Below are 22,408 nucleotides of genomic sequence, written 5' to 3'. Positions count from 1 at the left end.
AGAGTCCTAGAAAGTTTTATCCATCACTTGCAATTTAGATGGTATAATCCATTCCAATGCCTCACTGATTTTACCACAGTTAAATTTGGTGCATGTATACAGGCAGCCTGAGAAATGTGCTATGCTTATTGTAAGTTCCTGCCGGGCCCAAATAAATTTTGCTTGATATGAAATCTGTAAAATAGTCTTCTTATTAGTTCATATACTAATATTCATAGTATATGAATATTCACTAATATTCATATACTAATATTCATCTATGCATTCTTTTCTGGTGCAAATGAGATAAACCATGTTGCTGTCATTACTGCACTGCCAAACAGAAAGAGATAGTGGGGGGAGATTGTGATGGTGGCAGAAGTGCCATCATGGATTCCATAGATCATTCTGTGGATGCTCCTTCACTACTAATGTGGAAAACAAGGACTCACCATCATTTGTAGTACTCCAGAGACTGAGGAGTAACAGAAGGTCAAAACCATGACAGGGTGTACAAAGGCACAGATGCAGTTGAATTCCAATGGAGTTCATATGAAGAACGATGAATCTAAGGTGGAATCCATGAAATAGTGAGACATGTCCACCCAAAGGATCATGCTCCCATCAGCATGGTCCCTGAATAGGTACCCCCAAGCTAGCCAGCCACACATCTAGTACAGCCACTCTTCTGTGTGAAGAAAGCTGTTATTCTGCTAAAACCATAATATCAAGGCAAAGCATCAGAATTCTCTAGAAAATTCTGGTTTCCAGTTTGGAAACTGGGACATACAGTATAATATGGGGCAAGGATTAAGGGAGGATTATATAATAAGGGCCTCTGTGGAACAAAGGTGATTTCCCTACCAGGAGTGTATAGCTCCTGCCATCATTGGGCCCAAGTGGACAATATTACAATTGTTGTGACCCCTTTAAGGATAGAATTAATGGCTGTCCAGTCCTCCCTGTAGCAATGATTCTGTGCTTGGAACATGGCAAGATAAACAGCAAAGAGGCATGCATAGAGTGCTTTGGTAGGACTGGAGCATGACATAACTGCCTAGGCTTGGGAATGGCAAGGACAAAGGAGTCTGGACCAGACGGCCGTCTCTTGGTTACCATGATTGCAAACAAGCCATCCTTTATCCTGAGTGCATCAGCAAAGTGTCTGCGATCCAGGCCTCCTGGGTTGCTGTCAGTGGAGGAAAAAGGGAAAGGGACAGGCAGCTACTACATTCACCAGAGTCTCTCCTTTACAGTGGTTGGAGAGGGAAAACACAACACCCTAAACCCTAACATTGGTTTAGCAGAATTGAACTGCTGTGTTCGCATAACATGCTTTGCCCAAGCAAATAAAGCATATTAAGGCTCAACATAACTGCCTAGTGCACATAGAATGGTAGGAAATGGCTGGGTTCACAGCTAAAAGCCACCCAACCACATTTTTGCAGATTTAGTGAATTGTGTGAGACCAGACAATGAGAGCATTGTTATTGGTCTTTCTTTAGAACAGTATAAACAGTCCACCCTTCTTTTCATATGCTCTCAGGTAGAGAGGAATAGATGTTATATTATGTCATGCCTTTGTTTCTGTACAATGTTTTACATGGTTTCCACATACACCCTTGGAGGGGGTGGTGTCGATTTTTACACAGTGTATATCCTGTGTGGTGTTTTTACTTGTATTCACCACATGTAGCCCTACCCCATAGTAAGATCTGTGGCTACCTACATCTGACAAATTCCAAATAGAATAAAACCAGTCATGTACTGCCTCCTGGTGGTAAATATAAATAAAAACACCCTATGGAATATACACTGTGTAAAGAAAAATTCCCCCTCCTCAGGGTCAGGATGGAAGTAATGTAAGACCTCACAAAATGAAGGCATGAATAATGTAATTATCTATCTATCTATCTATCTATCTATCTATCTATCTATCTATCTATCTATCTATCTATCTATCTATCTATCTATCTGAGGGCTTATGAAAAGGAAGGTGGACTATACAGACCATTGCAAAGACAGGCTCTATTTATCTCTTCCTGCAATGTTGCTAAGCACCAGGACCTGGACAGCTCCTAGAGTTGTACATAGTCACCTAAAGTGCAAGGATGTGTGAGCTAAGTTCCTGGGAGAGGGTTTGAACCCCATGATAAGATCTGTGGCTATGTACCCCTGACAGGTTACTTGCCGTATATCTTTCTCCTCCATAACTCTCTACTGGATAAATGCCTGGCATGGCTTTTGAAAGTCCAGGTTTTGATTCTGTGAGACAACTAGCCAAACTTTCAATAGTCATTGACTGGTGAGCTGCAAAAACTCTTTTGCTCATATTTTTACTGCAGAAACGAATAATGATATTTGACTACAATTCGCCAGCCTCACTATCAATGCACATGACACCAGGAGGAAAGAGTGAGGGATTTAACAACTTAGTGGTAGTCATTTTTTTCTCCCACATCTTGTAGTGCATCACTCCCCAAGTTGGAGCAGAACTGATATTGTGCATGCTTAGAACTTTCCTTTATGTTTTATGAGAGTTTATTTGGAACTCTATTCTTTATGCCATACAAACATCAGGGGAGGGGTCCAGAAAGGGAAGAGGACAAAGTGGACCATTGCAGCATTCACCATTCTTGGCTTAATGAGGAGGTCCTGTGATCCATCACCAAATTTTCCAAAATGATTATTTGTGGCCTAGGATGTCAACCTGTGGAGATTCTAAGTAGAATTAGTAGCAAGGATGAGAACAAGGACAGGTTTTGTTTGTTTTTTGCACAGTCTGTTTTTTGAGTGTCGAATGTCCTCTTGGAGTTCAGCAAAATGCCCTTTCTCCATATAGACTCACTGTCCTTGCAAGGCCAACATGGCATGAGGTCAGAGAGTTGTAACTCCTGCCATATTCTGCCCATGTGGAGTTTATGTATTGAGCTTGTGGTGGCTCACCAGGGTTGGGTACTGATTGACATTGTGTCTTACATTCAACCTTTGCAGAGTGGCCAAGGTAGGAGGCAGATGGGGATGGCAGTTTCTCAGTGCAAGAGCATTTATATAAACTCTTTTTATCCTTTCATATTTCAAAGAGTTCAGAATGCATAAGCACATGGAATGGTAGGATGACCGACCACTGGGTTGATGGGAGAGGAGGAGAAGCTCCATTTCTCACCAGGAGAAGCTCCATCTCACTCTAATTCTCTTCTGTTCCTAGAAATTAACATCAGCCTCTTGGAAGTATCATACAGAAAGTTTGTTTTTAGCATATTTTAATTAATTAATATTTATCTATTTTAATTAATGTTTATTCTGTTTTACTGTAAACTGCCCAGAGTCACTCTGGTGAGATGGGTGGTGACAAATTTGATTGATTGATTAATTAATTAATTCACATAAGGTTTGCAGTATAGCTCAGATTTTGCTGGAAACACAACTTTTCCTTCCTTAGGTGTTGCCAACAAGACAATGCCAACTCTAAAATCTTCTAATTATCAGGCCAGAATGAGAAGTCAAGTAAAGCAACCCATCTTTTGTTCATACTGAGCTGCCAGAAAACTAATGATGATATTTGACTACAGTTCACTAGCCTCCCTGTTGATGCTGAGGGAGAAAAGAGTGGAGATTTTATTAACCTTTAGTGGTATTGCAACTTCCATCTACTTAAAATATAAGCAAGTTGCTTGGGTACTAACATTAAAAACCACACATTAAATTAATACTAAATATTAATGTAATAGACTTTACTAGCCTTGGAGATTCTAACAAATTTTGATCTAGATGTGGTGAAAATATTTCACCAATAATACACAATTATAGTGTTTGTATGTGTGTGTGTATAAACTTTGCTATATATTCTGCTAATACAAGGGATCATTGATCACTTCTTGACATGCTATTTTTGGAATTATTCACCTTCCAAATAATGAGAGGTTGTCCAAATGCACATGGTCCTTAACCAAGAAACATTTACTACAAGGAGATTACACTTCTAATTGCAGAGCAGCCTTGCCCAACCTTAGTAACCTCCAGAAATGCCATGCTAAAGTGGAAATTCTGATAATTCAGTTCCACATATCTGTGATGGAATAGACTTATGAAGGCCAGGCTCAGGGAGATAAGTGTGTTCTTAGCCCCCAACAGGAGCATGAGTAGTTCAAGAAGATGAGGCTGGCACCTCCCTAAGGAATTCACAGTGTTGTGGCTGGCTGGCTTGGGAACTAGGGTGCAGTCTGGTGAGACTGATGTCAGGTTCAGCCCAAAGAACTCCAAGAGACAATGCAAATACAGTTCTGTTGCGTTTATTAGCTTCAACCTCAAGACAGAAATCTCACCAGACTGTACCCTAGTTTCCAAGCCACCCAGCCACACCCCAATTTTTAACCTTTGGGTGGAGGTAAAGATAATTGTTTAAGATAAATTCTTTAGGTCATTCCCCTTAATAATCCCATTATGTATGGCATGCAAACAGCACAATAAAGATTGGAATCCAGATCTCTTGAATCTTGGTCCAACATTCTGACTTGCTTTCAGATTTTGCTTTTTTTTTTCAACATTGCTTTCACTCTTGCTCTCAGCAAGGGATTTTTTTCTTCACTCCTGCATGATACTCTGCAATACAATATCTTCTTTGTAAATACTAGGGTAGATAACAAATGAGAATCAACATACTCAGAGGCAATGGGGGTTGGACTAGAAGACCTCCAAGGTCCCTTCCAACCCTATGATTCTATGATTCAATGAACTTCTTAATACTAATTGTTGAAGGACAACACCAAGAGGATTGTCTGTCTATTGTCTATTGTCTGTCTGAGGGCTTCTGGGACCATTCAGCCACTTCAGAGAACAAAGTCTGCCCTAGGTGTAATTTTGCTCTGATCCAGCAGGCTTTCACATAGGTAGCAGTATGCAACTATCCTTCTTGGCATCCTTTTAATATAGTATAAATAGCCCTCTGATGTAAAACGTTGTGTTCCACATTGAGTGGATACTCAACAGTCTTTAAATAGATTTTGTTTTTTAAAAAAGAACAAATGAATAAGTTGACACAGAAGCACTAAGATACAACTTGCATAACCATGATTTATTGAATAAACCACAAATAAGGGGGTCATATAACATGCTAACTCATTTGTTCATTATCCACAATAGCTGGATTCCAATATTATCGAGCCAGACCTAAACAAAGTATATTATCACAGCATGTTTCATGCCCTGATCTAAGGTACCTCTACTCTCAAAAAATGAGCTCAGTTTTTCCTTTCTGGGGGGGGAGGGTGTTATATTAAAGGGTAAAACGGGTAAGCAGTCTCAAGCAGAAAACCACAAACTCTTACATTAAAACTCAGTTCCTTCTATTTGCTCTACAGGAGGGAGGTTGGATAGGGATAGCAAAAGAGCATCAGCAGGGATTGCCTCTGAGGCCCTTCTAAACCAATGATTCTATGGTATATTTTGTTACACATCCTATCTCAAGCATACATGTATAAATTATAAAAATGCTCCCAGAGTATTGATGGTAATGAACTAGTAGGCTTTTAGTAGAGAATTTGTATGATACAATAAATGCAATATTGGACCTTCAACAAGAAACATAATCTTCTCCAACCATAAAGCTTAATAGACCTTGGATTAGTCACTCTTTTAGTGCAGTCTACTTCATAGGGACTGGTGAAAAAGTAAAATACAATAGTTGGCTGGTGTGGGTCTTCCGGGCTGTGTGGCCGTAGTCTTGAAGTCTTGAAGTCTTGAAGGCCACACAGCCCGGAAGACCCACACCAGCCATCGTATGCCGACCGTGAAAGCCTTCGACAATACAAAATACAATAGTCTTTTCCAGTTCCATGCCCTCCAGATAGATGAGACTGAGAATCCCAAAATTTCCAAATTGGAATTCAGGGATTTGCAGCCCCAACACATCTGGAACCCACCAAGCCAGGAAAGGCTAAAATAGGCTATTTTATATTAAGCTGCTCTCTCAGAGGCATCACAAAGCACATGAACTTATTTAATTGCTCAGCTGGATGCACCACCGCCCAAGAGGATGTAGTGGAGTTGTGTAATATATATGGGCTCTTATTGTTAAGTTCGCAAGTCAATTTGGAAATAATTAAACAACTTTATTTTAGCTTTATTTAAAGCTAAAGATCTGAGTGTGAGGCTATATGGTGATCAGTGGACCCCAAGAAGCTTAGAAGTCATCCAATCAGAATTCTTAAAAATTGTAATACATGTCCCTCACTCAACTTCTAATGCTTTAATACAATTAATATTAGACTACATCTTCTTTGATGCTCAATTACAACTCAATTTCTGGCTGAAACAAGAATTTTGGGGGACTTCCCTGGTCCATCTCACCTTGCTAGACACATTTGGTTCTACCCTAAGGGGAGAAATAAACAAGGAGTTGGCATATTGTGGCTTTGCCTTGCTGGCACTTTCTGCCTAGAGTAAAGCTCTCTCTGAAGTGAAGCAGAGGATTTGGGATTTATATATTCAGATTGACGAGAGCCCAGTGTTTCCCATCTTTTCTACAGTGTAACGGCTCCCCCTCCTTGTACTGTCCTGAGATATTTTTTAATATTCTGCATACTCCTCATACAGAACACGGCACTTCCCATTAGGAAAATCAGCAGAAGTACTAACTTTCTGTACAAAAGCCACCCTTGCCTATACTCCAATAGAGAGGTTAAATCTGCATCATGCATGTTATTAAAAAGCCTGTTATATATCCAATGGCAATCAAAGCTCATAGCTCCAATTGTCAGTAATTTTAATTGCTCCTGCGTTTACGAGATCACTGCTCTTCCTTTATTCTGTGAAATCTCTATGAAGCTTGCAGATGCACCTTCACGTAATTGTTTCAAATTTTTATTTTTCCCTGCATCTGCTGTACTTTGCTTTGTGATTAGTGTTGGTCTGTAAATAAATCAATATCCATTTATCACTTGGCAGAAAGATCATGATTATTTTTAAGGCTGAATAAGTGACACGTGCTTAATCATGATCAGGAAGGACTTAGGAACTGTGAAATGCTGTATTTGTAAACTGAGTCATGGGCATACAGATAGGGATTGAGAAAGAAGAGAGAAGCTGATGGAGAAAGCAAATGTGCTGTCATTATAGAATTGGAGGAGAGACACGGATGCCTAAAAGGAGAATGACCACATCTGTGCTTTATCGTGAACATTCCATAGCATCATATTTTCCACTTGGAAGTCCATCCCGCACAATTTTTATGAACTCCCATCCCAACCACCAGACCTCTGTGGTATGTAGAAACCCTTACTTGAGGGTTTTGCAATTTCTACTAGCAATTGAATTCAATATAAAGGTATTTATTTGCACTGACATCAGCACTGGGATAAATTCCCTGTACATCATAACCCAATCATAATATTTTTTTTTCCTCCTCATTCCATGAAGATGCTTCAAAGAATTTCCTGACTTATGTATGCAAAGGATAAATAATACATAATAGTTTATTCTGGAATTTAATGTGTCTAGTAAGACGGCTATAGATTTCACATATTTTCCAAGTTAAATCAGGTTTACTCAAGTCTGGAGATGAATTTAGAAGAACTGGCTTCAGAATCCCATCTATCTGTTAGTAACTGGGACAACTCTGAGCAATCTTGGGAAAGTCATTTTCTTCCAGTCTGTTTGCTCATTTGTAAACTGGGAAGGTATACAGAATTACTATACAAGAATGTTATAAATAGCATTTTTACATTAAATGTTTATTGTGAATTCACCCAGCCTCATTCTCAGAATTTTACAGGGAGAACAGCTGCCACTCCTTTCAGTTTGTAACCTTGTGCTTTCTCACTGATACAGCCATTCTTTTCATTAAAACTAAGAAGGAAAAGACAGAATTTACTTTATTTATTTAAAGAACTTATATGGCCACCTATCCCACATAGTAACCCTAGGCAGCTCACAACAAATAAAAACAATAAAAACAAAACAATCCTTCCGACCAGGTACCAGACTAACCAAACAATTAACCTCCTGACTCAATTCTCATCCTAGCCCAATGCTTGGGGAAGAGCCAGGTCTTCATGGCCTTCTGTGAAGAATAACTATACAATGTCTTCAGAATTGATAACATTACAGAAGCCTCCCATCTGGAAGCATCCAGAGATGTTTTTTACAGCTCCTGTGCCTCAAGGCCAAGGGTATTAACCCAAATTTTAAAAACCTGAAGGTTTTGATCCTTACACTAGTATTGGGTGGAGGGAAGATATTTTATAATTTACTTTGGAAGAGCATGTGTAACAAGACTTAAAGCAGTTTTTCAAAACCTGTGTTGAAAATGGTCTTCTCTAACTTCCATCCCAGTTAACATGGCAATTAATAAGAAGAGGTCCCAATTTTAGGAGAAGCTCAGAGGAGGAGATGTTATGGCCATGGCTAAATGTTTAATACTGAAGATTTCATAGAAGGAATTCTGCACTGCAGATGGACATGATAGAGTTGCTATAGGAGAGCCTATGAAACCACAATGAAAAATCAGAAAGAACATTGGCTCATAAAGTTCAGGGGTTTTGTTGTCTATACATTAAAGCTCAAAGTATGGAAAATAAATAAAATGAATTTAATGCATATACTAAAATGACTCTGGAAGCATAATTGAGATATGATGGCATATCCGTTACAGCAACTGAAGGATGCAATTAGTTCAAAAGGAACAGAAGCAATGCAGAAGGAAGCTGCAAAATGTTAACTTGCTTAGAAATGCAAAGGAATTATTTTACAAATGTTGAGAGCATCTGGGTTAAAGTATGGAAAGGAATTAATAACAGCAATCCTGTGGTTGGTATCATACTACCCAATGCAACCTGCCAATCATTCAGATATAAAGTAGTAGACACAAATTACCCTGACATTTACTGGGAGCTCCAGTGCTTTTCCTCACCTGCATCTAACTATGGCATACACATATCCCAACCACCTTTTTACCTGCCTTGTCATCATGTCATTGCCTTGTGTGATTCCCCAGACCAGGAGAAGCTTTACCATCCTTAGTTGTTCCAATGTTTAAAGCAGTGCTTTCCCCTTCATCACAACACAGATTTTGTCATGGATGCAATCTGTCACACTTCACCAACTATTATGCCAGTGCTGCGATCAGGTAAGGGATCAAAATGTTATCTATTAGCCACTTTAGGATAGTATTGTCAGGCCTAGCCCAAAGAACTCCTGGAGACCATGCAGGTTCAATCAGCAAGGTTTATTTGCCAGCACCTGTTTACAGAAAATCTTCTCAGACTGACCAGCAGTTCCCAGGCACAAGTCTCTATTATCTTCTGGAATGTTTAGGGATGCGCCAGCTTTCTCCGCTTATCTCCAGAGGACGAGAGCACCGTTTTCACCCCCCTTCCTCCATTCCAGTCCATCACAAGTATGAGCATGTCCCCTCCCCTCCTGAACACTGTGTTGAAGGGCTACATCTATTCTTAAAGGAGCCCTACTATCAGCTAACAGTTCAATGCCCTTTGACTGCATCAGCAGAAAACACAACAAATTGAAGCAAGCTTTGACAAATTGTTAGCTCACCAGCCTCTTCATCCAGCCTCAGCTCCATCCCATGTTAAGTGGTATAACTGATGGATGTTTTCCCACCAGCTGGTGATGTTTGGTGAGAGGGGAGGGAAAGAAAGCTAGAAGAATCCACCAAACCCTATTCTTAATGTGCCCTGCACAATGTAATTAAGGGCAACACCATTTTGCCAGCATCATGGCAGTAACGGGATAAGGATTGCTGATGGAAACATAAACTTTTACATCAGTATAATTTACATTAAGAGATTGTTCCTGCAACTGCCTAAATTTTATTTCTTTATAATTATATCTCAATGCAATTCCAAAGGACTCCTGGCAGTTTATAGGAAATACAATAAATGTAGCCTTAGAGAAAATGTGAAGTGCTACGCTGATAAGGATACCTAGGAAGATTCTTAGACCAGTTCATAATCAGTCTATCAGTATCTTGAAAATAATGCTGTGCCTATTAGAAGTTTAGTTGAGGAACATCTTTAAGGAACTGTAGGGATGCTATGAACATAATACATCCTGGATTCAGTAAAGTATTTGACATTAAGATTAGCAAACTACTTAAATGTGGGTGGAAGGCATGGCAATTAGGATACCAAGTTTTCTCCGCTCATGTCCCCCATCTGGGTAGAAACATTACGCAAGATACCACAGGATTCCGTCCTTGGTGGAGTATTCTTTAGTGTTTTTATTAATGATCTGAATAGGAGATGGAAGAAATGCTTATCAAATTTGCAGATATTGATGGAATTTGGGGAACAGGTAATGCCACAGATGACAAAACAAAATTCAGAATGCTTTTGAGAGATGAGGGAAATGAACTGACACTGCAGGAAGATAAAAACTTGTACATTTTAGAAAAAAATATCAAGCGCACAGATACTGAATGGCAGCTATTTGACCTAGTAATATTATATGTGAAAAGATCCTGGAACTGTAGCTGATCACTAGTTGTTTCTCAGTCAGCAGCATGACATACCTGCAAAAAAGACAAACACAATTTTAAGATGCATCAACACAAGCATGGTTTCCAAATCACAAGAAAGGTAAAAGCTGAACAACTATCTGTTGCAGATTCTTTAATCTAGATTCCAGAACTGAATTGGTTGGGCTTGATGGCCTAAATAGCCCCTTTAACGCTATGATTTTGTGATTCAATGGTGCTATGATTTGGGCTGTGATGTGATGTGATTAAAATGGTTTGCACCAGGAGTTTCATTCATTTACTGAATAAGAGTAAATTTACTGTAATGAGAGAAGAGAATAGTCATGTAACGGTCATGTAATTTTTGTTGGAAAAATTTCTTCCCTTTTGGTTTGTTTCTTGATCAGGTCAAATGCTAGATGCTGTAGTTCAGAGTTCAAAAGTTTATTAGGCACACAAATCAAAAGCGCTGGGTGCAAACTGGCCCCTTGTCAGGGGCACAACACCCTTTTACAGACAGGTATAAACAACAAATTTGTGCATGTCTGACCCTAAAGTTCTCATGTTTAACTTTCCTAATAAGGTATAGCTCAATTTCCCACTTTCTAATTGGTATGCCTTATCTTTTATCTTTCTATGTGGCTCACTCTCTCCTTCATAATGGTGCAACACTAATTTCTCTTCTAACATGGTGTTACTTTAGCTTTCTAATAATTACTTTCCAACACTTTCATGGAGAAGTTCTACCATTTCTTGCATAGCTCCTACTAATTTCAATGGAATTTGTGATAGAAAACATCTTAAAGAACCATGCTTCAGCTTTTGTTACTTTGTTGCATCATATTTTTCCTCTTAAGTAAGAATAGAGACACGTATTTTCAAGTACTGTATTAACTATCTTACAACTGTAGATATATTTGAACAGATAATTACAGTACAATCTCAGTGCAGGACTGTAAGAGTATTGAGGATAGAACATCAAAAAGAAAATAAACATGCATGCTTTATTCATTAATTCCATGTATACCACTTCTTTCTTTTAAACACTCAAGGCAGCATGCATGATTCTCCTTCTTGCTCTACATTTTGTATTCACAAGCACCCTATGAATTTAACTAGACTAAGAAATAGTGACTCATCAAAACTCATGAAGTAAATGTCATGGTTGAATGGGATTTGAACTTGGTTCTCCCCAGTCCTAAAACAACATATTCAGTAGCAAACTGGATCTTTTGCTCATAGCAACTGGGTCACAGAACACAATGTTGCAATATGGATTATGGCACATTCTTGTTCAGGTTCCAGTCAATCCCATGTTTTTTTCATCACAACAGCCAATTCCATTTCTTTCCCCAATGCTTAATTTTTTTTTCCTCACTGTAGTCAATATCCTGTGTCCCATTTAGCATACTGGATCTTCAGTGGGGTATTCCCTCCTTCCACTTTCTAATTGTTTTGTACTTCTTCTGCAAAACTCTAAGTCCTCAAAGACTGCTGATACCTCTCTCTTGTATCCAAAACAACAGAGAAACCTGTGGCATCTTAAAGATGAACCAACTGCCATTTAAGCATACATGCATCCTAGTCCATTTCATCAGCTGTATGAAATGTAAGGCAATAACAACATAAAATTCAAGTGCCACAAGATGTGTTTTTCCAGCAAAAATATGGTCAAACCTCTAAAAATTCTCTTTTATATAAGAACAGCACTGCTTCAGCTACATGAAGTCTGAAAATCAGAAAACTGAATTTTTAGTTATATAATGATGAGGCTGACAACAGTGCTTTCCTTCAGTCACTAGCACCACCTAACGTACATTTTAATATTATAGCTACAAGATTCAACTAATTTGAGGGGGAAAGCCTGCAAAATCCTCTAATCATTTGTATTCCTTGGAAAGAAGCAAGTGTTCTGCTTTGGAAAAGCTAGATCTATTACTGCACTATCTGAAAAAAGGAAGGAAGAAAGGTTTCTTATAAATTTAAATGTAGGTGGCTGAAAGATACCACCTTGACAGCAGAATGGCAAGGAGCTGCTTAATCACTGCTCCGAATGCCCAGAGACACAACATCTGTTTCGTTCAGATGACTGCAGATATATTTCTAGAATTTTCCTTTCAAAATGGTGGGGTGCTGCTGTTGCAGTCTGAAGTGGCTCATGGTCTCTGCTGATCTCTGCAGATCATTTAGGGATTTCACAGCTTCTTGGGTTGGTCCTAAAGATGCCAGTACATCCTTTACTTTCCAGAGGAGTTGCAGAAAATACAACAAAGAGTTTCTGACATCTTAAAGGCAACTTAATTGTTATCACATCCATTTTTGTGGAACACAGTCCACTTGATCAGATGCCTGGAACTTAATCCTGAGAAATACTGTATACACAGCAAGTGACAGCAGGGGGCAGGGAAGAAATGAAGAGAAGAGACAGTGAGAATAACCTTCAGTGAACAAAAACAAAGCAGGAGTTAAGTGTGACATAGATTCTTGCACAGTATAGTTATGTTAAGAATTGTGAAAAGAAGTCCCAGCCTTGGTCTTATCTATAAGAAACAGTATCCTGGAGAACTCAAATGTTCCCCACTAATTTTTAAACACTGTCACTTTTGACTGGATATTTGTGACATTTATTCTTTGGCATAGAAATAGATAAACTTGTCTAAGTGGGGCAGCTGCCTGATACCAAGTACAATGGTACCTCGGGTCACAAACTTAATTCGTTCCGCGACTCTGGTCGCGACCCGAATTGGTCGCGACCCAAATCAAATTTTCCCATAAGGTTCAATGTAATTACGGTTAATCCGTTCTGAACCATATGTTTTTTTTTTTAAAACCACAAAAATATGACACAAAGTACAGTACGAAGAGAGAGAACGCTAACCTTGCTCGACACGACTTCTGGCGTGGAGGACAGGAAGGCGGGTGGGGAGGCAGTTATTGCTTGGAGGGAGAGTCCCCCTCCCTACAGGAAGCCATGACCACGTGTCACGGCAGGGAAAATGGCCGCGGATCCTGTTCGTCACCCAATCCGGCGTTCGCGAATGGAAGCAAAATTTTGCGAATGGTGCTGTTCGTGATCCGAATTGGTCGTGAACAGACGCGTTCGTGACCCGAGGTACCACTGTATCTCCCACGTTCTGTGAAAGGAAGTGTTGCTATACTGTGTGGGTAGTAGATAATAAATGATACATTTGAGTGGTGAAAGCTGTACATGACAAGTAGTATTCTATTGTTTTGTCTTCTGGGGTTATCTTATAGTAGATTACAAATGGAAACCGTGCTGATCAGTTTTTAAACTTTATTAGGTAGGTATTGTAGCTGAGAAATGAGTTATTTAAATCTCATAGTTGTGCTTTCTTATTAGATGTGTCTGAATAAAGAAGATTATATTTGATATATATATACAGCCAGACAGTTTCCTACATAAGGTAATGATTTTTAACATTGTGTAGTTTCCCCAGTCTAGGATCACATTAGAAAGTTATTAATTACCATGGCTTTAGTATGAGGAGTCAATCTATTTAATATAATTTTTCAAAAACTCTTGCTGGCATGAATGTTTTTATTACTAATTTTCTGATATATTCTGACCTGCATAATTTTCTTTTTGCAGTCCTATTAAACCCAACATTTGGACTTTTGATTGAATTTCATTTACTTGTAGAGTTGGCCTTCATTTCAAAAATGAAATATTAATAGCAATAATAGAAATGTCAAATGCTTTGATGAAGAGACTACATAAGAGGATATGACAATGGCAATAACTGTAATAATTATCAAATGGATCAAATGGCTTTCTGATATCCCCTTCTGCTGACAACTATTTTTCCAGTTCATATTGGACAACAATAGACAGTTATTCGTTTTCTGAGAGCATGTAGGCTGCCTTACAGGTAGACCTCGCTTACCAACAATAATTGGGACCAGGAACTCTGTCAGTAAGCAATGCAGTCATAAACCGCAACATCACATGACCACACTGACTTACAGTGGCAGTTCCAGCAGTCCCAGTTACCATTGCTAAGCAAATCCTGCTCAGTAGCAGCATCCTGCAGTCATGTGATTGCCATATGCAATCTCCTGCCAGCTTTCCCATTGACTTTGCTTGAGGTTGAATCGCAATCATGTGACCATGGGGATGCTGTGACAGCTGCAACTATGAGGACCTGTTGTAGGTACCCCTCATTCAGCGCCTTCATAACTTTGGTCACTGAACAAGTGGATGTTAAATGAGGACTCCCTGTATAAGAATTCCTGACTGCAGGGAATTTTTAAATGCATTCTGTTGAATATACAAACAACAATCTCTCTAGAGATTTTCATACTTAATAGAAGTATGAAGTAGAAACTGAGGTGTGGAAAAATGCTGAATATTAAGATAAACTTTGAACTTTCATCCATACAGAATGAACACATGCAAATGACTAATGACATAGAAAATTCAGTTTGGAATCCCTAAGATCAAAAGTTTCTCAGAGAAATTAGTACGGATAATTTCCAGCAACTATGCCATAGAAATCAGTGATGACAATGAAATTTGTAAATTTTCATAAGAAATTTGCTCCAGGCCCTTTCCTATCAAATTACACATGCTTCCTGTAGTAAAAGGGGAAAAGATCACCAATCAGTTGGGCCTTGACAAAGCTTTCTTTATAGCATGCTAGTCAACACAATTATGAAAAATTATTGTTCTGTTAGTCTAAACTGTAGCTTGACGAAAATTAGGAGCTTCAAAAAGCAGAACATTGTAACTATGCCTGAAAAAATTATTTATCTCCAGCCCTGCGGGCTCCCCAAGCTCTGTCCAGGGTCCAATGGATTTCATCAGACTTTCTACTTACAGTTTAATCACCTTAGCGTCTCCTTCATTTCAGCCTAATTGTGTCATAAAGCCTACCAAAACAAACCATTAATTTGTTTTCTTCCATAAGTAAAAAACTTATTTAAAATTCCACTTAAAAACAACTCTTTATATTTACACTATTTTCCTTTGATTGCAAATTTTACATATTTTTCAGAGAGAAAGTGTCACCTTTCCAACATTTTTTCTCATTATGAATCTTCTCAGAACAGCAATGAATGTCAGCTAATAAAACCTACCTAAACATGGAAAAGAACACTTGCAATTATTTGTACTTAATATTGTTATCATGCAATTCTGTATTATTACAGGATCATCAAGTCTGTCCACCAGCTCCATAGAATAGGAAAGTTTCCTAGCTATAACAAATCTTACTAGGCTTATCCATTTAAAGTTTATTTGGCCCTTCTTTTGACTTAACAGTGATACCTTCTCAGCTCTCCATATCTGAGGGCTGAATTGTGTCAACTTCAAAAACAAGCGTGCAAACAAAAAACACCAAAGCCAGAATTCCATTTATGTACTCTATTAGCACATCACGCTAATCCACAATTACATGATTCTAGGTTTGCCTAATCAATCTAGTTGCTTGGGTTAATACAACATACTCAGCATGAACTAAGCACCCTGGGTGGTTCACAAAAAGTAATCAACCACATTTACCCTACCATGTTTTGTGAATTCAGCCGTACTGGGATTTCTGTTATGGATTGGTCTCTTAATGAAAGCTTCCAGAGAAACAACCCATTTAGCCTGCTGCAACGAAAATGTGAAGTAGTCTTGTAACATCTGAACCACTAGGCTGCAATCTTACATACAATTGCTTGGGAGCGCAGAGCGGGCTCAATCTAACCTTAAAGGGTTTAATTCACGCTTTGTGTGAGATGGGCGGCTATAGAAATGTGATATATAAATAAATAAATGTATATGCATATATACACACACAAATACTATATATAGAGGGAGAGAGAGAGAGAGTTTAATTCTGTGGAAATAATAAAAGCTCCTACGCTCACCTTTAAAAAAGTTCAATTCGTAACACCCAAGTGTTGTTAAGCTTTGTCGCCCACTCTGACAAAACCCGCCTACTGCTTCCGCTCTTTCATCAACTTCCGCTTCAGCGCCCGCCCCTCTCCTTTACGTCCCATCCGCATTTTCACGCACTGGCGGGTCAACTCAAGCAGTCGATCCGCTCAAGGTGCCAGCGACGCATGCGCAGTCCTAATAGCGTCGCTGTGGGAAAGATGGCGGCAGTGGGTTTGGCGCTGCGCTCGGCGTTTCGGCAGGTTAGAGTCGCGGCCGGGCACGGCAGCTTTCCCTCCTGGTTCCTCACTTAGCGTGCTGCGCTCGTTACGTCGACTTTCGCTTCTGCCGAGTGCTGTTTTCCCAATAGTCGCTACGAGATAAGCCCAGCCTTAAAAGTCATGCACTGCCGACCTTCCAAAAGATCTGTGGCGGATGCATGTTACCTGTCCTTTGCGGCCTTTTCTGAGTAGGAGGCATGCTCATATTATGCTACTGAAAATGAAGTCGTCCAGAGCCAAATTACCACGGGCTAAAACTAACCAGAAGCTGCATTAAATCAAGTTACGAATGGGGCACCAGAGACAGTCAGTCATGCGATTTTTCTCTGCTTTGCCCGCCACCGTGCTGGAAATCGTTAGCAGAGGGTGCAGCTGACGAGCTAAAATTTCTGGCTGGGTTTCTGTGACCCACAACCACATTTTGGCTACCCTGGGTCGGTTTATTTAGTGTGTTGATGTGAACTTCAAAAATGGAATTAACTCAGAACACAAGGTATTGGTGAGGTCTGTTAGAGTGACTATGCACAAGGCCAGAAACACTTAGAAAATTAAGAGCAGGTAACTTAATATAAAAGGAGTTTTTCTCTAGACTTTTCAGTATTGCTGAAGTGCAGTCCCCAGCACCTCACATCACTGGCCATGCAGTTGTTGTAGTTTAGCAGTGTCTAGATGGTTCTGCACCTCTCTTTAACTTTTTTTTCTCTCTCCTCCCACATTTTTTCTGAAGTTGTAGCAAACTGTTCTGTAAACCTCCACTGATCTTATATTATGATCAATATGATTGCTTTGCTTTTTTAAAGATTTTAAGAATATACCTGCACCAGTCTGGATCTAGACACTCATGCCCATTTGCTTGAACAAAAGCTGATTGTAATTTCTGTTTATTAGTTCTTCCCCATGCCATGCGTTGGTCAAATAAGGAGTTATTATGTGGACTGGAGGATGCTACGTGATGTTAAGAGAAGGAAAATGGCTTTTGATTATGCAGATCAAAGATTACGGCTGAATTGCATTAGGAAAAATAAAATTTTGCCTAAAGAACTCCAGGTAAGAATCATATTACTTTTGTTAAGGTATTATGAACTGGAACAATAAGAAAACCTGTTATTTGATAGGTTCTCTTGTTTATTTGATAAATTTATACGGCTGCCCATCTCCTAGGCATGATTCTGGGGAACTAACAGTTAAAAACAGTAAAAACAGTAAAAACAACCAAAATTAAAAATATCATAAATACCAAGAACACTCATATCATTCCATATTTAGTAGAACCATGACCAAGAAACAGGCTCACCCGCAGTATCAGAGCGCCAGGTTTGATGGCAAAACCAAGTTTTTAAATCCCTTGCGAAAGGCCAGCAGGGTCAGGGCAAGCCTAATCTCTGGTGGGATGATGTTCCCGGGGGCAGGCACCACAGCAGAAAATGTTCTTTTCCTGGGCCCCTCCAGATGGCACTCTCTTGCAGATGGAATTCAGAGCATGCCTCTCCTGCTGGATCTAACATGGCAGGTAGATACCATTGCATCTTACACTAAATATATTATTTATTGGGAACATGTTATAGTTGTCCTTCAGTTAAAGAATCTCAAATGATTTAAAAATAGGTTGCTATGTTCAGGCAGTTAAATCTTAGTTCCTTTTATTTTAAGTTTTAAAAATTTTTATAAAAACTTGTATTCCTGCTTTAGTTTTAACTGCTAGTATCCTTTTTAATGTGCTTTTTCTATTTAAAATACTTTAAAAGTTGGTATATATAGGCTCTGAAAAATGCAAATGTATTTTTTATTGAGTAGCCATCAGTACATGTGATTAGAAAATTCCATGCAAAAAAATTCTAATTGTTCAAAGAGATCTTGGATATTTTAGCTGAGAAACAATAGTTCCACTTCCAGTCTAATTCTCATTGGAGTGGTTAACCTGTATAAGGATTACAGGACCTCATGTGAATGTTTCAGTACAAAAAGTCTCTCCAGATAGACATCTAACATGTAAAGAGGAGGATAACCTTTCTCCATAGCACCTAGTCTCCTACATGGAAGATTTATGATATGTGATATTAGCTCTTATCTATAGTCTGTGGTAGAATAGCCCCAAAACAGTTTCAGTACTTCTATAAGAACTGGGACGTGTGTGTCACTGTAAGGTTTCAGGAGGCTCTAAATGTTCATGCTTTTGGCTGGTATTATATTCAAGATCATATCTTGTTTTACTTTTCCTTTATGATTATATATATTCTGACAATATTGGCTGTTTTAGAGCAAATTGTACAATTAAGTAGGCAAGAGACCCTTTTCTTCATTGAGAAAACTTCAGAGCTCATGAAAAGGCAGTAGTTCTAAATTGGGCTACTATATTGTATTTATCTGAAAAGATTATCCTACATTTTGTGGGGGGGGGGGGAGAATACAGATAAAAATCCTGGGCAAATCCCAGATTCTCTACCATGTCAGTTTAGGGTTGGCAGCTCCAGTTGAAACCATTTGAGATTCTTCACTCTCACTCCAATAAATGTAATCATGTGACATAACTATAAAACCAGACTTACAAAGTAACAAATGTCCACACATACACACGCTCACCTCCCTTTTGCCAGTAAAAAAAGAAAACATAAACAGGATGATGAATGTAAAAAGACCACCCCACCCCCTTTCACATGTAATTATTTTGTGGAGCGAAAATAATCTTTCTAACAGGTAAATATGGCATATTCCAAAACACGTTAGTGTTAGTTATATCATGTAAACTTGATAAAAAAATATTAGGCATTATCTAGCTATCTGTATCTATCTCTATCCTAATTTAACCCACTTATAAATCTCAGAGATAACCTTGCTTCTGGGGGATAGAAAGTTGTGTTTATAGGGTTGCTCTTTGCTCTTCTAGTTTAAGTAGAAAGTTAGAAACTTGATTGCAACATCAGAGTTGGCTCTAGAATGGGAAATAATGCAGTGTGCTCTGTGATTCTAAGCTTTAGAGATCAAAATACCTTGGCTAAGTATAAAAGGGAAATTTTACATCATTTTTTTTTTATTTGTTCCAGGAAATTACCGATAAGGAAATCGCTGATCTGCCCCGAGATAGTTGCCCTGTGCGGATCCACAATCGATGTGTTCTGACATCCCGACCAAGAGGCGTGAAAAGGCGGTGGAGGCTCAGCCGAATTGTTTTCCGCCATCTGGCTGACCATGCCCAGCTCTCTGGGATACAGAGGGCAATGTGGTGAGCTGCAAGCAAGTAATTTCTTCAAACATGACAAAACAGTCATATTTAAAACTTCCTGAATATATAACTCATGGTATGCAAGGATGAGAGATGGGGAATGCTAGTTATGTTGACAAGGATGTCAGTCTGATATTATGAAGATGTGAACCTGCTCTTAGGAGGAGACATGAAAAATAAACTATCTCAGACTTGACTCTCACTCATTTCTTGCACCTGAAGCAGTGTTTCACTTTACTGTTGGAAAGTTTCTGTATCATTACAATTTGGAAAAATAACAGTGTGTAATAGCCTAGTTTACATATTGTATGCAGATAACTAGTTACAGTAATTTTCTGACTTTTATAACATACTTTAGAAAAGGTCAGGTTATTTCTGGACAGGATAGAATAGTATATGCATGGCCCAAAAACAGTGTTCAGAAAAATCAGGGTTTAAGTAGAGGGTACAAGTTGAAAGAAGCCTATAGTTCATCCAATCCAGCTCCCTGCTCAGTACAAGAATTCACATCTCCACTGAACAGACATCCAGTCCATTTGAAAACCTCTAGCAAGAGACAATCCCTGATGGTTCTAGGCAGACTTCCATTGCTTAACTACTCTTACTGCCAGAAAAATCCTCCCTCTGTCCCTTCTTTCTATTTAAAATTGTTGATCTTTGTCCTGCTTTTAGTATGATACCCATAAATATTTGTAGACTTTATGATATCTCCCCTTAGTCTTCCCTTTTTCAATATAATGTACCTTAACTGTTCTTCCCAGGGATTGGTTTGCAGACCCCATATCCTCAAAGCATTCCTCTGAATGTGTTCCAGCTTCTTTTTGTTCCTTTTAAAGTGTGGTGCCCAGAAGTGAACCCAGTACTGTATTCTGTGTGCAATCTAAGCAGTACAGAGTGCATGGCACTATTAGTCCTGAAACCTGGAGAGAATGCTCCCATTAAGGAATCCCAAAACTGCTGTATACGTTGGTGGTCCTTACTATTCCTAGACCCTTCTCACATGCACTGCCAAGTGAGGTCATAGAATCAATCTATTAGATAGGGTCCATCTAATCCAAATTGCCATTGTCCTTTTTAAACTATGATGCCTACAGCTGGACACAGTACTCCAAATAGGACCTGACCTGGCCAGAATAGAATGGAACAATTACTTTCTGTAATCTGGACTCAATGTACTTGTTAATGTACCCCAAGATAGCACTTTTCTCTTTTTAACAACTAGGTCACACTGTTGGCTCATGTTTATGGGCATTCAACTTCTTTGCACATGTATTACCACCAGGTCAAGCCTCACCAATTCTATTTTTCTGCCTTACATTTTTCCTATTCACATGCAGAATGTTATGTTTTTCCTGTTAAATTCCATCCTATTCATGCCTGCCCACTGAAAAACCCTGTCTCCATCATTTTGAATTTTCTGTCTAAAGTATTAGCTACTCCTTCCAGTTTTGTGTCATCTGCAAATTTTGTAAGTGTTCCTCAACTCCATCCAGGTGAGTGATAAAAGTGCTAAAACAGCAGAGGGTGCAGGATAGAGCCCTGTAGCGTTCCACTCAATATTTCTCTCCAAGCTGCAGGGGAGCCATTAATCACTTTTTGAGTGCAGTCATTCAGCCTACTGTGAGTTCATCTAACAGTAGTATCATTTAGCTTATATTTTACCATTTCAATGAAGGAGAATATCATGAGGCACTCTGTCAAAGGCTTTGCTACGGTCTATCTACCTCTGTCTATAGCATGCCTTTGATTTACTAAGTAACTATCACAGAAGATACCGTTAGTCGTGTACAATTTGTGACAAACCCATGCTAGGTTCTATTAATTGTACCATATCTAGCCAAGTGCTCACAAACATGCTGTCTGATAATCTGTTCAAAGAAAGACCTTGCCACTATAGACCTCAGGCTGGCAGGTCTGTAATTTGCTAAGTTCTCCTTCCCCATGCATGGCCTTTTAGAGAGTTCTCCGTGTATCCATACTGGCTTCTTCGGATTTTTCTTGTTCTTCCTCATGGGAATTATTTGCAGTTGCATCTTCAGTATCTCATTTCATAGCATTTCCCATCCTTCCAGGACATTTTTCTTCATAAGGATTTTAAGCCACTGGAGCCAACCTAGCTTCCCTCCAAGTTTGTCAGAATCCGTTCTTTTGAAGACCAGTATGCAGATCTGATTTCAGTTCCTCCTCCTCTGTGTACCCTAAATTCAATAATAACATCACTTTCTCTCTGTGAGGATAAGGCCCAGGATAGGAGACCTCTTGTTCTTGCTTCGACTTTCTGACAAATGAAGTTGTTGGTAAAAGGACACTAATTTGTTGAACAATTGAAATTCCCACACCCCCAGCCCCATTTCAACTTTGTATAACTCTTTGAAAGACTAGTCACCTCATGCAGTAAGGCCTAATTTGTATATTTTGTCCAAATGGCAGAAATAATGATAAATAAAATAGAGATTTTTTTCAGTGTGTTTGCCCGTATCCCATCTGTCAGCAAATTTTGATTGCTACCACACCAAAATTAGCTACCTGAATGGTTTCCTGTCAGACAAGAGAAGATCCGCATGCAGGCTTTCGTT

At 39.0% G+C, this 22,408-nt stretch overlaps 1 protein-coding gene and 1 long non-coding RNA gene across 2 annotated transcripts; one reads left to right on the top strand and one right to left on the bottom strand.

Moving 5' to 3' along the window:
- Positions 1-10,193: 10,193 nt before the first annotated feature.
- LOC112540035 (uncharacterized) lies at positions 10,194-16,448 on the bottom strand. Its single transcript, XR_003084084.2, has 2 exons — positions 16,325-16,448; positions 10,194-10,504 (listed from the first exon to the last, which is right to left on the bottom strand). It is a non-coding gene; the product is annotated as an uncharacterized LOC112540035 (long non-coding RNA).
- MRPS14 (mitochondrial ribosomal protein S14) lies at positions 16,445-20,028 on the top strand. Its single transcript, XM_007422589.3, has 3 exons — positions 16,445-16,594; positions 17,501-17,659; positions 19,654-20,028. Exons 1-3 carry the CDS (start codon positions 16,520-16,522, stop codon positions 19,834-19,836), a joined length of 417 nt encoding a protein of 138 aa, XP_007422651.1. The 5' UTR covers positions 16,445-16,519; the 3' UTR covers positions 19,837-20,028.
- The last annotated feature ends 2,380 nt before the right edge of the window (positions 20,029-22,408 follow it).

Source organism: Python bivittatus, unplaced genomic scaffold (genome assembly GCF_059951505.1).
Source record: "Python bivittatus isolate LINGU-HERP-01145 unplaced genomic scaffold, Pbiv_v1 ctg000700_np1212, whole genome shotgun sequence".
NCBI lineage: Eukaryota > Metazoa > Chordata > Lepidosauria > Squamata > Pythonidae > Python > Python bivittatus.
The sequence above is the reverse complement of the archived record's forward strand: the minus strand, read 5'-3'. Positions and strand labels throughout refer to the sequence as shown.

Excerpts from the sequence above, each read along its gene's own strand:
- MRPS14 (XM_007422589.3), top strand. The coding sequence starts at position 16,520 with ATGCGCAGTCCTAATAGCGTCGCTGTGGGAAAGATGGCGGCAGTGGGT. Across the intron at positions 16,595-17,500 it reads TGCGCTCGGCGTTTCGGCAG|TTCTTCCCCATGCCATGCGT; the intron begins GTTAGAGTCGCG and ends TCTGTTTATTAG. Across the intron at positions 17,660-19,653 it reads TTTTGCCTAAAGAACTCCAG|GAAATTACCGATAAGGAAAT; the intron begins GTAAGAATCATA and ends TATTTGTTCCAG.